The sequence below is a fragment of the Palaemon carinicauda genome, unplaced genomic scaffold (genome assembly GCF_036898095.1).
Source record: "Palaemon carinicauda isolate YSFRI2023 unplaced genomic scaffold, ASM3689809v2 scaffold144, whole genome shotgun sequence".
NCBI lineage: Eukaryota > Metazoa > Arthropoda > Malacostraca > Decapoda > Palaemonidae > Palaemon > Palaemon carinicauda.
In genome coordinates, this window is record NW_027168970.1 from 185,001 (window position 1) to 203,850 (window position 18,850).

An 18,850-nucleotide genomic window follows, 5' to 3' on the forward strand; every position below is an offset into this window, starting at 1 on the left:
AGAGAGGGCTGGTTCACTTTGCCTCTTTCGAAGGGATAGGCTGGATCTCTTCTGCTGCTTGTGCATTTCTAGGGTCTATATATATATATATATATATATATATATATATATATATATATATATATATATATATATATTGATTAAATACTTCTAGAATTTTCTAATAGATTATTCTCAAATATATATATATATATATATATATATATATATATATATATATATATATATATATATATATATATATATATATATATATATATATATATATATATATATATATATATATAATATATATATATATATATATATATATATATATATATATATATATATATATATATATATATATATATATATATACATATTCATCCCTTTCTGAGTTTCTGAGTGGAGATACCTTAATAGGGTGAAAAGATTATTGTATCACCCTGATCAGCAAAGCTGTACTAGTCAGGACCAGCCATACTAGGTTGGTTTGTTTTGAGCGATCAAACAAAAAATCTCCACCCATCACTGACCAGCGTTGTGATGAAATTGGGCAAACCCCAGACCTGAATAAAAATATGGCTGAGGCTTTTGTCCTGCCAGTGGACTAGAAACAAAGGCATTTGTGGCCAAGTAGTATGTTATTATACATATAAGTTTCCTGGACCATAGTTCGATTCCCAGCCGGTTAGAAGCTATTGCCTTTGTGAGATTTCGCCTGGGGCTCTATCTCGAGTTCGTTAAGAGAATCCAGATATTAATGTATCAAAAATATATATGGCTTATTTGAATAGGAAAAACACGTCTAAATGTGCAAAATTTATCATATATATATATATATATATATATATATATATATATATATATATATATATATATATATATATGTATATATGTATATATATGTATGTATATATATATATATATAGATATATATATATATATATATATATGTATATATATATATATATATATATATATATATATATATATATATATATATATATATATCTATATATATATATATATATATAGCCTATGTGTGTATATGTGTGTGTCTGTGAGAGAGAGAGAGAGAGAGAGAGAGAGAGAGAGAGAGAGAGAGAGAGAGAGAGAGAGAGAGAGAGATGGTGTGTAGGTGACTTAATTCTATTCGAATCCAACTAAAAGTTAAATCTTTTGACTGAAGACGACCTTGACTGACAGTGCTCTTTGGGGCTTAATCTCCACAACCAGACTGTTTTCCCATCTATCATTATCATTGTTCAGAATACACCTATAACGTTAAAAACGCTTCCAGGAGACTAAAATTACGGAAAGATCATTGCTCAATATGCATCTCTAACGTTTAAAAATCCTTCCAGAAGACTAAAATTACAGAAAAATCATTGATCAGAAAGTATCTATAATGTTTATAACGCTTCCAGAAAACTTTAATTACTGAAAGATCAATGTCCAGGATGCAGCTAAAACGTTTCAAACAATAACAAGCTAATTGATTACTAAGGTGTGTTCATCTATTTACTTTCTGATAGAACAATCTAATTCAGTGTCGAGCGGATACGATAGATGGATGTAGTTCTCGTTATTAGAGCAATCTGAATTCAGTGTCGAGCGGATACGATAGATGGATGTAGTTCTCGTTATTAGAGCAATCTGAATTCAGTGTCCAGCGGATACGATAGATGGATGTAGTTCTCGTTATTAGAGCAATCTGAATTCAGTGTCCAGCGGATACGATAGATGGATGTATTTCTCGTTATTAGAGCAATCTAATTCAGTGTCCAGCGGATACGATAGATGGATGTATTTCTCGTTATTAGAGCAATCTAATTCAGTGTCCAGCGGATACGATAGATGGATGCATTTCTCGCTATTAGAGCAATCTAATTCAGTGTCCAGCAGATACAATAGATGGATGCATTTCTCGCTATTAGAGCAATCTAATTCAGTGTCGAGCAGATACAATAGATGGATGCATTTCTCGTTATTAGAGCAATCTAATTCAGTGTTGAGCGGATACGATAGATGGATGTATTTCTTGTTATTAGAGCAATCTAATTCAGTGTCGAGCAGATACAATAGATGGATGTATTTCTTGTTATTAGAGCAATCTAATTCAGTGTGGAGCAGATACAATAGATGAATCTATTTCTGGCTATTTCCAAAACAAGTCAGCGTTGGAATCTGTAGTATTTCCGTATCAGGGAAATGTCATGGCTTTAATTCTCCCTTGACAGTTAAGGTGATCTTTCCTTTTGTTATCATTCTTATTATTATGTATTTGAATGATGCAATCATTATCCCTTGGAGGAAATGATTCAATTTTGGTGATGGCTGTTCAGGTATATATAAACGAATTGTGAAAAAGTTGATTTTAAGATTAATAAATTTGAATTTCGCAATAAGATTAAAATTCCACCAAATTAATTTATTTTTCAATTTTTGTTTAACATAATTGATTATGGTATAGATTTTATCTCTCTCTCTCTCTCTCTCTCTCTCTCTCTCTCTCTCTCTCTCTCTCTCTCTCTCTTCCTTTGTATAACCTTCATTATATACTGTAGATGTAAACCATATTGTTTTGATATGTACTTAAATGTCTGTATATACTAACATAATTGATTATGGTATAGATTTTATCTCTCTCTCTCTCTCTCTCTCTCTCTCTCTCTCTCTCTCTCTCTCTCTCTCTCTCTCTCCTACTTTGTATAACCTTCATTATATACTGTAGATGTAAACCATATTGTTTTGATGTGTACTTAAATGTCTGTATATACTTTTATGTTTTATTCTTTTGGCATAACTTTAATTACAATGTACATGTAAACAATATTACTGTGTTACCATGTACTCAAATTTCTAACGCCAATGGGCGCAATAAATTGATTAAAACAAAACAATCTCTCTCTCTCTCTCTCTCTCTCTCTCTCTCTCTCTCTCTCTCTCTCTCTCTCTCTCTCTCTCTCTCTCTCTCGCTCTCTAATAAACCAAACAATTAACTTGAAACCTTTAATTTTTTAAAGGAAATATAAAACTAAAATGATGATTCACATATGCGTCAACATTGCTAAAACACACGAACACAATAAACAAGTCACTGGATGTATTACGAAGGTCATGAGGGGTGTAAACCAGTCCCTTGATCTGAATGTTTCGTCATAAAACAGTCCCACCTGAGGCCCTGGGGCCCTCTCCGGCGGGACTCCACTCCTCGCCCCCACTCAAACAGCCTGGAGTCCTGTCTCACCGTGATCTCATGATTGCGTCATACTTGCCAAGTGGTGAGGTAGGGTTTTCAAATCGGTTCCGTTAAAGTAATGTTCTTCTTCCGCGTTTCTCAAAAAAAAAAAAAAAAAAAAAAAAAAAAAAAAAAAACACCAACCTGGAGTAAAGATTTAATCTATTCTGAACCTTTCCTTCGTCTGACCTCTCCCGGAGACACTGCAAGTCATTGACACCCTAACTACTGACGCAATAAAAGTCTTGTATGAATATTTCAAGTAGTGGAAAACTTGTAGACGGCATAATTTGTTTAAGAAAGGGGGAAAAGATTTAATCTATTCTGAACTTCTCCTTCGTCTGACCTCTCCCGGAGACACTGCAAGTCACTGATACCCTAACTACTGACGCAATAAAAGTCTTGTATGCAATTTACAAGTAGTGGGAAACTTGTAGACGGTATGAATTGTTTAAGAATGGGAGATAATATTTAATCTATTCTGAACCTTTCCTTCGTCCGACCTCTCCCGGAGACACTGCAAGTCACTGACACCCTAACTACTGACGCAATAAAAGTCTTGCATGAAATTTACAAGTAGTGGAAAACTTGTAGACGGCATAATTGGATCTATAAGAAGCCTGTGTGTTGTGAAGGTGATGTATGGTACCCTATAGAAAGTGAGGTTTTGCTAACAATTAAAAACTAATGATGGAAACGAGCCAGGTGTCGATGAGAGAAAAACTGGTTTGGTCTAGAAGGGAGACCTAGACAAGGTTGTTAAGTTTCCATGTTTATTTAAAAATCATTAATTTAAATCCACTGAATGTTAATTGAATATAAAGGATAAGGGTTGATTTGAAAAAAAAATGGTTATTTAAAGCAAGAAGTTCGTCTCTATCTTCAGATTATGCTGTAATGTTAATAACTTTCAGAAAAAAAAACATGAAATGCATGGATCAGAAACTTTCTAATTTATATAGTCATGGTTTAGGGTTTTCTTTACTACCAAGATTATCATTTTTTTAGCCAATTCAATAAGAACATATGGACTTCACAATGATATAATATGGAACAGGAATACCACAGGAGTTAGAGAACTATCTGATAAGATCCAAGAAAGTAGACTGAGGTGGTATGGTCATGTCATGAGAAGAGATGAACAGTATATTAGGAGGAGAGTGATGGAAATGGAGGTACAGGGAATGAGAAGGAGAGGGAGACCAAACTGAAGGTGGATGGACTCTATCAAGGATGACCTTCGATCAAAGGGATTAACCGGTAGGGAAGTGTGGGACAGAGGTAGATGGAGAACGCTGGCCAGAAACATCGACCCCACATAAAGGTGGGAAAAGATGCGGACAAAGAAGACAATATGGCATCACAAATGATGTCAAGGAATTCAAATTAGCCTTTTATGAACCCGTGTATGTTTGAGCAGCCAATCCAGGTAACCCACATAATTGAGACTCCAAATACCCTATTGACCATTGATGCCTTAATGTTGACACTTGAACATGTTATTAGGCATTCGAGCTTTTGCCTCTTTTGATTTAATAGATAATCATTCATACTGATAAAATGTTATGACAAAATCTTCAGAAATATACTGATTACTGTTGATAGAATCAAGAAATATGAGTATAATAAAAAGGGAGTAATATTGACTTTTGTACGAAAAAAATAAAAACCAAACTACTTAGTATCCGAAATATTGAAATTTTTCCATTTCGTATCCATTTTTGTTAGCGTCTTAGGAGTCTAGAGACTTTGTCAAAGAGTATCCAAAGGATACTTTTGTATCCCAACTGGGAACACTGGATACATACCACCAGTAGGGAGGAAAGTATGTATTGAATTTAAAGTTTAAATTTGGCATAATTCAGAATCATTCTAGGATGTAGGCTAGCTACGTTGCTTGTTATTGCGCTTATGTTTGCTCAACTTATTAGGGAAGAAACTAAACATTAGTTAACCATCCCTCCTGGCCGGTCAAAGGACCCAATAACTCTTTAGCAGTAGTATCTCAATGGGTGGCTAGTTTTATAGCAGATTGCCTGGAGCAGCTCTTAGACCAGTGGTAATAGCCTCCATGAGTAGTTTGCCTGGCTGAGCAAGAGGCAATCAAAGAGAGCACACTTGATTTTTGCAGTTGCTCGAAGAGCATGACTGGAGGATGTCAATTTCTTCTTATACTGGGCCTACCTGTACAGGCTTCTGGCACTACAAAAACCAGGCTTCTCATAGATCCAAAAAGAAGAGTCATAGTGATATAAAAAGTTTTATAGCAGCGAGTCCCAGTGAGTGGAAGAGACTGGGAGAGGAGTTGGAAGAATTATGAGTCGGAGAGAAAGGAATAGTTAGAAGTGTAGAACTTTTCTCCGTTTTAGGGCCGTGAGGTGAGACTTGGGGGAAAGGAGTATTTGACTGGGTGATTAAAAGGATTTGGGAACTTTGAAGAGGGATAGGACTTGGAGAAAATGTGAAGGGCTATGGGGATAAGGTCTTCTAGGGACAAAGACTGTATTGGCTGAGTGAGGGATGTGGTAGGATAGGAAGGAGAAGGATTAGGGGAACTTGGGGATTAAAGGCTTAGGAGCAATGGAAGGTAGACATTAAGGCCTCTGGAGAGGTGCTAATTGGGGCTTTGGGTGGCTGAGACGGTGCTTTAGATGGGCTTGGCTGTGAGTTGTCTTTCAGAGCTGTAAACCTCAGACACTCTGGGCACCTTCTGTTCCAGGTGTGATGAGAGAGAGCACAGTTGGGAAGAGTTCCTTTCCCCTCTTTGTGGGCATTGATGCATATGTGGCTCGGGTGATGTTTGCTACAGATACTGCAAATGTTGGGGCCTCTAAAGTCTTTGTGATAGTGCCCATAACACTGGCAGGAATAACACTGAAGCAGCACCGATGTACAATCCTGGATTGGAAAGGTTCCCCATATTCCAAGGTTGAGAGTAGGTGGGATTTGACCTATGAAGGTGGCGATAACTTTGTTTGATGGAGCCTTGGGTTTATTCTAGCAGCATCTGCATCTGCAATGTAGCTGAGGGAGGTGTCAGACTTGTTTTTTCTACACCTGTCCACCTGATGAAGAAACAGTACAAGTGAATCTTCACCAGGTAACAAAGCATGCTAGACCAAGTCAGACTTCTTCCCTATGCTGCTTTTGTCACTGCTGCTGCTGCTGCTGCTGCTGCTGCTGCTCCTGGTCACTTTCCTCCTACTACTGTTGCTGCTCGTCCTCCTTCTGCTGCTGCTGCTGATAAGAAGTCAGACCTGTTCTTTCTGCATTTGTCCACCTGATGAAGAAACAGTACAAGTGAATCTTCACCAGGTAACAAAGCATGCTAGACCAAGTCAGACTTCTTCCCTATGCTGCTTTTGTCACTGCTGCTGCTGCTGCTGCTGCTGCTGCTGCTCCTGGTCACTTTCCTCCTACTACTGTTGCTGCTCGTCCTCCTTCTGCTGCTGCTGCTGATAAGAAGTCAGACCTGTTCTTTCTGCATTTGTCCACCTGATGAAGAAACAGTACAAGTGAATCTTCATCAGGTAACAAAGCATGCTAGACCAAGTCAGACTTCTTCCCTATGCTGCTTTTGTCACTGCTGCTGCTGCTGCTGCTACTGCTGCTGCTCCTGGTCACTTTCCTCCTACTACTGTTGCTGCTCGTCCTCCTTCTGCTGCTGCTGCTGATAAGAAGTCAGACCTGTTCTTTCTGCATTTGTCCACCTGATGAAGAAACAGTACAAGTGAATCTTCATCAGGTAACAAAGCATGCTAGACCAAGTCAGACTTCTTCCCTATGCTGCTTTTGTCACTGCTGCTGCTGCTGCTGCTGCTGCTGCTACTCCTGGTCACTTTCCTCCTACTACTGTTGCTGCTCGTCCTCCTTCTGCTGCTGCTGCTGATAAGAAGTCAGACCTGTTCTTTCTGCATTTGTCCACCTGATGAAGAAACAGTACAAGTGAATCTTCATCAGGTAACAAAGCATGCTAGACCAAGTCAGACTTCTTCCCTATGCTGCTTTTGTCACTGCTGCTGCTGCTGCTGCTGCTGCTGCTGCTGCTCCTGGTCACTTTCCTCCTACTACTGTTGCTGCTCGTCCTCCTTCTGCTGCTGCTGCTGATAAGAAGTCAGACCTGTTCTTTCTGCATTTGTCCACCTGATGAAGAAACAGTACAAGTGAATCTTCATCAGGTAACAAAGCATGCTAGACCAAGTCAGACTTCTTCCCTATGCTGCTTTTGTCACTGCTGCTGCTGCTGCTGCTGCTGCTGCTGCTCCTGGTCACTTTCCTCCTACTACTGTTGCTGCTCGTCCTCCTTCTGCTGCTGCTGCTGATAAGAAGTCAGACCTGTTCTTTCTGCATTTGTCCACCTGATGAAGAAACAGTACAAGTGAATCTTCATCAGGTAACAAAGCATGCTAGACCAAGTCAGACTTCTTCCCTATGCTGCTTTTGTCACTGCTGCTGCTGCTGCTGCTGCTGCTCCTGGTCACTTTCCTCCTACTACTGTTGCTGCTCGTCCTATTTCTGCTGCTGCTGCTGATAAGAAGTCAGACCTGTTCTTTCTGCATTTGTCCACCTGATGAAGAAACAGTACAAGTGAATCTTCATCAGGTAACAAAGCATGCTAGACCAAGTCAGACTTCTTCCCTATGCTGCTTTTGTCACTGCTGCTGCTGCTGCTGCTGCTGCTCCTGGTCACTTTCCTCCTACTACTGTTGCTGCTCGTCCTCCTTCTGCTGCTGCTGCTGATAAGAAGTCAGACCTGTTCTTTCTGCATTTGTCCACCTGATGAAGAAACAGTACAAGTGAATCTTCATCAGGTAACAAAGCATGCTAGACCAAGTCAGACTTCTTCCCTATGCTGCTTTTGTCACTGCTGCTGCTGCTGCTGCTGCTGCTCCTGGTCACTTTCCTCCTACTACTGTTGCTGCTCGTCCTCCTTCTGCTGCTGCTGCTGATAAGAAGTCAGACCTGTTCTTTCTGCATTTGTCCACCTGATGAAGAAACAGTACAAGTGAATCTTCATCAGGTAACAAAGCATGCTAGACCAAGTCAGACTTCTTCCCTATGCTGCTTTTGTCACTGCTGCTGCTGCTGCTGCTGCTGCTCCTGGTCACTTTCCTCCTACTACTGTTGCTGCTCGTCCTCCTTCTGCTGCTGCTGCTGATAAGAAGTCAGACCTGTTCTTTCTGCATTTGTCCACCTGATGAAGAAACAGTACAAGTGAATCTTCATCAGGTAACAAAGCATGCTAGACCAAGTCAGACTTCTTCCCTATGCTGCTTTTGTCACTGCTGCTGCTGCTGCTGCTGCTGCTGCTACTCCTGGTCACTTTCCTCCTACTACTGTTGCTGCTCGTCCTCCTTCTGCTGCTGCTGCTGATAAGAAGTCAGACCTGTTCTTTCTGCATTTGTCCACCTGATGAAGAAACAGTACAAGTGAATCTTCATCAGGTAACAAAGCATGCTAGACCAAGTCAGACTTCTTCCCTATGCTGCTTTTGTCACTGCTGCTGCTGCTCCTGGTCACTTTCCTCCTACTACTGTTGCTGCTCGTCCTCCTTCTGCTGCTGCTGCTGATAAGAAGTCAGACCTGTTCTTTCTGCATTTGTCCACCTGATGAAGAAACAGTACAAGTGAATCTTCATCAGGTAACAAAGCATGCTAGACCAAGTCAGACTTCTTCCCTATGCTGCTTTTGTCACTGCTGCTGCTGCTGCTGCTGCTGCTCCTGGTCACTTTCCTCCTACTACTGTTGCTGCTCGTCCTCCTTCTGCTGCTGCTGCTGATAAGAAGTCAGACCTGTTCTTTCTGCATTTGTCCACCTGATGAAGAAACAGTACAAGTGAATCTTCATCAGGTAACAAAGCATGCTAGACCAAGTCAGACTTCTTCCCTATGCTGCTTTTGTCACTGCTGCTGCTGCTGCTGCTGCTGCTGCTACTCCTGGTCACTTTCCTCCTACTACTGTTGCTGCTCGTCCTCCTTCTGCTGCTGCTGCTGATAAGAAGTCAGACCTGTTCTTTCTGCATTTGTCCACCTGATGAAGAAACAGTACAAGTGAATCTTCATCAGGTAACAAAGCATGCTAGACCAAGTCAGACTTCTTCCCTATGCTGCTTTTGTCACTGCTGCTGCTGCTGCTGCTGCTGCTGCTGCTGCTCCTGGTCACTTTCCTCCTACTACTGTTGCTGCTCGTCCTCCTTCTGCTGCTGCTGCTGATAAGAAGTCAGACCTGTTCTTTCTGCATTTGTCCACCTGATGAAGAAACAGTACAAGTGAATCTTCATCAGGTAACAAAGCATGCTAGACCAAGTCAGACTTCTTCCCTATGCTGCTTTTGTCACTGCTGCTGCTGCTGCTGCTGCTGCTGCTGCTACTCCTGGTCACTTTCCTCCTACTACTGTTGCTGCTCGTCCTCCTTCTGCTGCTGCTGCTGATAAGAAGTCAGACCTGTTCTTTCTGCATTTGTCCACCTGATGAAGAAACAGTACAAGTGAATCTTCATCAGGTAACAAAGCATGCTAGACCAAGTCAGACTTCTTCCCTATGCTGCTTTTGTCACTGCTGCTGCTGCTGCTGCTGCTGCTGCTGCTCCTGGTCACTTTCCTCCTACTACCGTTGCTGCTCGTCCTCCTTCTGCTGCTGCTGCTGATAAGAAGTCAGACCTGTTCTTTCTGCATTTGTCCACCTGATGAAGAAATAGTACAAGTGAATCTTCATCAGGTAACAAAGCATGCTAGACCAAGTCAGACTTCTTCCCTATGCTGCTTTTGTCACTGCTGCTACTGCTGCTGCTGCTGCTGCTGCTCCTGGTCACTTTCCTCCTACTACTGTTGCTGCTCGTCCTCCTTCTGCTGCTGCTGCTGATAAGAAGTCAGACCTGTTCTTTCTGCATTTGTCCACCTGATGAAGAAACAGTACAAGTGAATCTTCATCAGGTAACAAAGCATGCTAGACCAAGTCAGACTTCTTCCCTATGCTGCTTTTGTCACTGCTGCTGCTGCTGCTGCTCCTGGTCACTTTCCTCCTACTACTGTTGCTGCTCGTCCTCCTTCTGCTGCTGCTGCTGATAAGAAGTCAGACCTGTTCTTTCTGCATTTGTCCACCTGATGAAGAAACAGTACAAGTGAATCTTCATCAGGTAACAAAGCATGCTAGACCAAGTCAGACTTCTTCCCTATGCTGCTTTTGTCACTGCTGCTGCTGCTGCTGCTGCTGCTCCTGGTCACTTTCCTCCTACTACTGTTGCTGCTCGTCCTCCTTCTGCTGCTGCTGCTGATAAGAAGTCAGACCTGTTCTTTCTGCATTTGTCCACCTGATGAAGAAACAGTACAAGTGAATCTTCATCAGGTAACAAAGCATGCTAGACCAAGTCAGACTTCTTCCCTATGCTGCTTTTGTCACTGCTGCTGCTGCTGCTGCTGCTGCTGCTGCTCCTGGTCACTTTCCTCCTACTACTGTTGCTGCTCGTCCTCCTTCTGCTGATAAGAAGTCAGACCTGTTCTTTCTGCATTTGTCCACCTGATGAAGAAACAGTACAAGTGAATCTTCATCAGGTAACAAAGCATGCTAGACCAAGTCAGACTTCTTCCCTATGCTGCTTTTGTCACTGCTGCTGCTGCTGCTGCTGCTGCTGCTGCTGCTGCTCCTGGTCACTTTCCTCCTACTACTGTTGCTGCTCGTCCTCCTTCTGCTGCTGCTGCTGATAAGAAGTCAGACCTGTTCTTTCTGCATTTGTCCACCTGATGAAGAAACAGTACAAGTGAATCTTCATCAGGTAACAAAGCATGCTAGACCAAGTCAGACTTCTTCCCTATGCTGCTTTTGTCACTGCTGCTGCTGCTCCTGGTCACTTTCCTCCTACTACTGTTGCTGCTCGTCCTCCTTCTGCTGCTGCTGCTGATAAGAAGTCAGACCTGTTCTTTCTGCATTTGTCCACCTGATGAAGAAACAGTACAAGTGAATCTTCATCAGGTAACAAAGCATGCTAGACCAAGCCAGACTTCTTCCCTATGCTGCTTTTGTCACTGCTGCTGCTGCTGCTGCTGCTGCTGCTGCTCCTGGTCACTTTCCTCCTACTACTGTTGCTGCTCGTCCTCCTTCTGCTGATAAGAAGTCAGACCTGTTCTTTCTGCATTTGTCCACCTGATGAAGAAACAGTACAAGTGAATCTTCATCAGGTAACAAAGCATGCTAGACCAAGTCAGACTTCTTCCCTATGCTGCTTTTGTCACTGCTGCTGCTGCTGCTGCTGCTGCTGCTGCTCCTGGTCACTTTCCTCCTACTACTGTTGCTGCTCGTCCTCCTTCTGCTGCTGCTGCTGATAAGAAGTCAGACCTGTTCTTTCTGTGTTTGTCCACCTGATGAAGAAACAGTACAAGTGAATCTTCATCAGGTAACAAAGCATGCTAGACCATGTCAGACTTCTTCCCTCTGCTGTTTTTTTCCCTGCTGCTGCTGCTCCTGCTGCTCCTGCTCCTGCTCCTGCTCCTGCTCCTGCTCCTCCTCCTCCTCCTCTTCTGCCACTACGAAGACATGTCCTTGTTGTTGTTGTTGTTGTTGCAATTCATCATTATCAGGTTTTCTCTTTTAGATTTGGGATTTTTCATAGTTTTAACTTTCATTCACAATCTCTTTTTATATATTGAATTACAAATTTCAAGTAGGATTGTAAAACGCTGAATTTATCCTATTCCTCACTTTTCTTTTCTTTTATTTACCGAATTTTTACTTTTATTCTTCCCCTCATATTCGTCTTCGATCCTCAAATACCCTCTTCTCTTTTTGAAGATTCCTGGCCTTCCGTCGTCCTTCCGACCCAGTCGTTAGGAACTGAATTCTCCGGCTCCGGGCTACTTGAATATGTTCATTCTTCTTGTTCAGGTTCAAGGTTCAGGTTCAGGTTCAGGTCGAGGCTTCGCCTTTGTATCGGCGCTTCTTTTGTCATTTAGTTTCGTGTGTTCCTTACTTTCAATAGGTTTTCTCTTTTCGCTCACTTTTGATGCAATATACTTTTCTTATTTTCAATATTTTCTTCACAGAAAAAGCAATTTCCCAACTGTTGGTGCACTATCTTCTACATATGGTTGCTCTATATATATATATATATATATATATATATATATATATATATATATATATATATATATATATATATATATATTTATATATATTTATATATTTATATATATAAATGTATATATATATATATATGTTTATACATATATATATATATATATATATATATATATATATTTATATATATATATATATATATATATATATATATATATATATATATATATATATACATATATATTTATATATATACATATATATATAAATATATATATATATATATATATATATATATATATATATATATATATATATGTATATATATGTATATATACATATATATATATATATATATATATATATATATATATATATATATATATAAATATATATATATACATATATATATATATATATATATATATATATATATATATATATATATATGTATATATATATATATATATATATATATATATATATATATATATATATATATTGGTAAAATAATAATTGCGAAAATAATGTAAAATGATAAAGAGTAATTGTATCTTCACAGTATAATAAAAGATAATGAAAAACCTAGAATAATAATTACGAAAAGTAAAACGATAAAATGTAATTGTATTATCACAGTATAATAAAAGATAAAGAAATCTAACTATATCACCACTCACACATCCCTGTTACTACTATATTATCATAGCAATAAAAACCGTAGTCTTCATTCTCTTTAACCACATATCATCTCAGTAGGAAGAAGACAGCATCAGTCATGGATAATTCCAATCATTTTGCCATGATGAACCCTTGCGCCTAGCTGGTTACTCACTGGACAGCTATAAAAAACGCACCCGGGCCTGTTCACACATGGTCAACTCAGAGAGTGACGTCACGGAGTTGCACTTTTCGGCTAGAAGTCTGGATTTGTGGTATTCGGATGAATTTTCATTTTAAATGGTCGTGGTTTATTCGTGTTTATGTGAATAATGATAATAATGATTGTAATAATAATAATAATGATAATAATAATAATAATAATGGTACTGATAATATGATAATGATAATAATAACAATAATAATAATGATAATAATAATAATATTTATTATTATTATTATTATTATTATTATTATTATTATTATTAATATTGTTTTTGCTATTAATATTATCATTATTAGTATTATTATTAATATTAGAATTATTATTATTATCAATATTATCATTATTATCACTATTAATATTATCCTTATTACTATTATTATCAATAATATTAAAATTATTAATATTATCATTATTATTATCATCATTATTATTATTATTATTATTAGAGTTCTCTTGCTTGAGGGTACACTCGGGCACACTATTCTCTCTTGTTTCTCTTCCTCTTGTTTTGTTAAAGTTTTTATAGCTTATATAGGAAATATTTATTTTAATGTGACTTTTATTAAAACATTTTATTTTTCCTTGTTTCCTTTCCTCACTAGGCTGTATTCCCTGTTGGAGCCCCTGGGCTTATAGCATCCTACTTTTACAACTAGGGTTGTAGCTTAGCAAATAATAATAATAATAATAATAATGATAATAATAATAATAATAATAATGATAATAATAATAATAGGCAATTAATGAGGCCTAACCCAAACCTCCAAAAGACAGTTGAACTTTTTATAACTATTTTTAAATTACAATCGTTCAGTTTTTATTTATTTTTATAGGAATAAAAGGAAGACGAATGTAATATTAGGCTTCTATCATCACTGCAATATGAATAAGAATTTTAATAGAAAACTTATTTTAAAAAAGGAACAAGTTGAAAATAATTGATAACTACGCAAGATACAAAGTTAGGTACCGATTGCAAAATATTATTCATTATACATTTTTTTATCTTTTTTTTTATTATGAATTCAAGATCGTTTTTTTTCCGTTTCATTACATCGGTTGCAAATTATTCATTATAAGTTTTTTAATCTTTTTTTTTTTTTTCGAATTACAAATTCAAGATCACTGATTTTTCGTCTCATTACATCTGTTACAGAATATTCATTACAGATTTCTTAATCCTTTCCTGTTTTTTTTTTTTTTTTTTTTTTTTTTTTTTTGAATTACAAATTCAAGATCACTGTTTTTTCATTTCATCTCATGTTTCAAAATATTCATTATAGATTTTTTAATCCCTCCCTGTTTTTTTTTTCTTTTTTTTTTAAGTTCAAGATCACTGATTTTCCGTTTCATTTCATGTTTCAAAATTTTCATTATAGTATTTTTCTTTTTTTTTTTTTTCTTTTTTATTAGATCACTGTTTTTCCGTTTCATGACATCTGTTGCAAAATATTCATTATAGGTTTTTTAATCCTTTCCTGTTTTTATTTTTTTATTTTTTTATTTTTTTTTTTTTACAAATTCAAAATCACTGATTTTCTGTTTCATTTCATCTGCTGCAAAATATTCATTATAGATTTTTTAATCCTTTCCTGATTTTTTTCCCCTGAATTACATTTCATCTGTGATTCAAGACTTTTTCCTTTTAAAACCAAAATATTCATCAATAACAAGTTGTATAAATGTACAGTTGGCTTCATTGATTCCGGTACACTGACGTCTCCTTAGCTCCCTGTAAAGTGTACCGGAATTAATGAAGCCAACTGTACGTGATAGGAAGGTCAGTTTTGAAAAATAAATAGGTGATAATGATAATACTAAGTAGTTCAAGAAGAAAGCTATTTAATGTTGTAAATAATCTATAAAATGATTTTAAAATTTGTAAGAAGTTCAAAACATAGTGAATAGACTGTTGGGTTCGTTTGGTAACAGACTGGTGATACTGTTCTCTTCAAAAGGTGGTTTCATTCACTATTCAATAGCTAAAAGTAAGTAAGAGTGGCCATCATGTTGTTTTATTTTCTATAGTACTGCCTAGAGTAGAGAAAACTGCTTAATGTTAAAAAAAAAGATATAATGATTCATAGTTTATCTAGAGCACCTCCCAGAGTTAGAGAATAGTGCTTAATGTTAAAAGAAAAGATATCACTATAGTTTATCTTACCATTTCTTTTACATCGCCAATATATTAAAAGAAAGATAATTATCTCTGCTGATTCCATTTTAATTATATTTCTTTGTTATAGAAAAGTTGGAGGAAAAGATTATAAAAAAAAAAGGTGCCACGAAAAAGGTTGATTCCATTAACGACCCGAGTACGTGATTTAAAAACACTTTCAATTGAACACGGGAAATATCAGGGTACCAACTGTGACATCGTGATTTAGAAGCACCTTCAATTAAAGACTGGAAATAGGGTACAAACTGTGACATCGTGAAAGGCACGTAGTACTATATACTGTTCTGCCAACTTTTTGGAAAAGAGAAAGTGACCGTGACATTTTTTTCATCTAGGGAATGACGTATAAATTTCTCGGGGTCAACTGCCTTGTTTTCAAAACCGTAATATTGGTGGTAATAATGATAATACTAAAATAGGCGGTCTTAGACATAGCATACCAGTGAATGAAATCAATTAGGTTTGCGATGCAACATTTCCTTTGCCTACACATACAATTAAAAGTCTGGCCTAATCTTTTCACATTCTCCTCTGTCCTCATACACCTGATAACACTGAGATTACCAAACAATTCTTCTTCACCCAAGGGGTTAACTACTGCACTGTAATTGTTCAGTGACTACTTTCCTCTTGGTAAAGGTAGAAGAGACTCTTTAGCTATGGCAAGCAGCTCTTCTAGGAGAAAGACACTCCAAAATCAAATCCTTGTTCTCTAGTCTTGGGTAGTGGCATAGCCTCTGTACCATGGTCTTCCACTGTCTTGGGTTAGAGTTCTCTTGTTTGAGGATACACTTAGGCATGCTATTTTATCGGTTACTTATTTCCTTTCCTTACTGGCTAGCTTCCCTGTTGGAGCCTTTGTGCTTATAGCATCCTTCTTTTCCAACTAGGTTTGTAGTTTAGCTAATAATAATAATAATAATAATAATAATAATAATAATGTTATTAATTATATTAATAATGATAATAATATTATTATTATTAATAATAATAATAATGATAACAATTATAATATTATTAATAATAACAACAACAACAATAATAATAATAATAATAATGGTAATAATAATAGTGACAATAATAATAATAATAATAATAATAATATTATTAATAATAATAATGATAATAATAATAATAATAATAATAATAATAATAACAATAACAACCACAATAATAATAATAATAATAATAATAATAATAATAATAATAATAATAATAATAATAATAATTGTCACCAATAGAAGAAACACTTTTGTAAAAAAAAAAAAAAAAAAAAAAAAAAAAAACACAAGACCCCTACAAATGAACAAGGAACGAAGACCTCATGAACACACATCGCCTAGACGCCTTTAGCATTCAGGTCATCAAATTGCTCACCATTCCAGTATGTCCCTTTACGAGTCATTCAGCCTTCAGCGAAAAGTACATGTGAATCAGTGCCAGGAATATTGATTATGAAGCCAGTGTAAATATTATTTTCATCGCAGTCTCAATTTATATTCTTTTAATAAGGAATATGACTCATTCTTAAGATTTTCAGGTATTTTGTAATGACAATTTTCTTCTTGATTATCTGTATATTCTACTCTGCGATATTTTTTTTTACGTTTCAGTCAATCGAATCTGCCTTTGTACTTCCTTCTTTGCTATTTGTAGTTTATTGTTGTTGTTGGTGTTGTTGTTGTTGTTGTTGTTATTATTATTATTATTATTATTATTATTATTATTATGAACATACAATGATTCAGAATTTTGGTCATTATTATTATTATTATTATTGTTCCATTTCAGTCTATCATCATCTCCTCCTACGCCTATTGACGCAAAGGGCCTCGGTTAGATTTCGCTATTCGTCTCTATCTTGAGCTATATTCAATACTTCTCCATTCATATCCTACTTCGCGCTTTATGGTCCTAAGCCATGTAGTCCTGGGTCTTCCAATTCTTCTAGTACCTTTTGGAGCCCAGTTAAAATTTTGGGGAACTAATCTCTCTTGGGGAGTGCGAAGAGCATGCCCAAACCATCTCCATCTACCCCTCATCATGATCTCATCCACTTATGGTACTCGAGTAATCTCTCTTTTATGTCAGTATATAGTAGGCCTAATTAATTAGCATTGATAACTAATTACAATAGTCTCCCTGGACTACCAATACTTATCTTCACGGTGACAGGACCCAAATTATGTAGCAAGAAAGTAGACTGAGGTGGTATGATCATGTCATGAGAAGAGATGAACAGTATATTGGGAGGAGAGTGATGGAAATGGAGGTACAGGGAACGAGAAGGAGAGGGAGACCAAAGCGAAGGTGGATGGACTGTATCAAGGATGATCTTCGATCAAAGGGATTAACCGGTGATGAAGTGTGGGACGGAGGTAGATGGAGAACGCTGGCCAGAAACATCGACCCCACATAAAGGTGGGAAATGATGCAAAGAAGAAGACTGTGTGTGACTCAGTATGCAGTATAAAGATCCAGCTTTCTTATACGCTACTGTGAATCAAGGAAAGGTCCTGACCTTCAGCAAGATGATGGAACAAGCACGACTTCAGTTTAATCTACAAGATCTAGATATTTGCGCAACTGGAACACGACAATGATGAAAGCTACTAGGAAATGTGTGCGTTGGCGTGACGGAGCCTCAACACTCCTTAACATTCGTTTTCATCTTCCTCGTTATTTTTTACTGTCACTTTCGGACTTCATTATTATTATTATTATTATTATTATTATTATTATTATTATTATTATTATTATTATTATTATTATTATTATTATTTGCTTAGCTACAACCCTAGTTGAAAAAGCAGGATGCTATAAGCACAAGGGCTCCAACAGGGAAAATAGCCCAGTGAGGAAAGGAAATAAAGAAATAAATAAACGATATTAGAAGTAATGAAAATTAGAATAAAATATTTTAAAAACATTAACAACATTAAAACAGATATTTCATATATAAACTATAAAAACTTTAACAAAACAAGAGGAAGCGAAATTAGATAGAATAGTGTGCCCGAGTGTACCCTCAAGCAAGAGAACTCTAACCCAAGATAGTGGAAGACCATGGTACAGAGGCTGTGACACTACCCAAGACTAGAGGACAATGGTTTGATTTTGGAGTGTCCTTCTCCTAGAAGAGCTGCTTACCATAGCTAAAGAGTCTCTTCTACCATTACCGAGAGGAAAGCAGCCACTGGACAATTACAGTGCAGTAGTTAATCAATTGGGCGAAAAAGAATTGCTTGGTAATTTCAGTGTTGTCAGGTGTATGAGGACAGAAGAAAATCTGTAAAGAATAGGCCAGACTATTCGGTGTATGCGTAGGCAAAAGGCAAGTGCACCGTAACCAGAGAGAAGGATCCTATGTAGTACTGCCTGGCTAGTCAAGGGACCCCATAACTCTCTAGCGGTAGTATCTCAACGGATGGCTGGTGCCCTGGCCAACCTAGTATTAGAATTAGCGTTGACTACGGTATGATACACGAGTG

General features: G+C 37.1%; 1 protein-coding gene across 1 annotated transcript; it reads right to left on the reverse strand.

Annotated features, from left to right (window-relative positions):
- Positions 1-6,430: 6,430 nt before the first annotated feature.
- LOC137635587 (repetin-like) lies at positions 6,431-11,611 on the reverse strand. The gene is made up of 22 exons (XM_068368049.1): positions 11,508-11,611; positions 11,087-11,158; positions 10,890-10,961; positions 10,463-10,534; positions 10,254-10,325; positions 10,051-10,122; positions 9,836-9,907; positions 9,621-9,692; positions 9,403-9,474; positions 9,185-9,256; positions 8,970-9,041; positions 8,761-8,832; positions 8,564-8,635; positions 8,349-8,420; positions 8,140-8,211; positions 7,931-8,002; positions 7,513-7,584; positions 7,298-7,369; positions 7,080-7,151; positions 6,865-6,936; positions 6,650-6,721; positions 6,431-6,506 (listed from the first exon to the last, which is right to left on the reverse strand). Exons 1-22 carry the CDS (start codon positions 11,609-11,611, stop codon positions 6,431-6,433), a joined length of 1,620 nt encoding a protein of 539 aa, XP_068224150.1.
- Positions 11,612-18,850: the final 7,239 nt, after the last annotated feature.

Coding starts and splice junctions, on each gene's coding strand:
- LOC137635587 (XM_068368049.1), bottom strand. CDS start 11,611: ATGAAGATTCACTTGTACTGTTTCTTCATCAGGTGGACAAACACAGAA. Junction 9,908..10,050: donor AAGGAGGACGAGCAGCAACA/GTAGTAGGAGGA, acceptor TTTCTTCATCAG/GTGGACAAATGCAGAAAGAA. Junction 9,042..9,184: donor AAGGAGGACGAGCAGCAACA/GTAGTAGGAGGA, acceptor TTTCTTCATCAG/GTGGACAAATGCAGAAAGAA.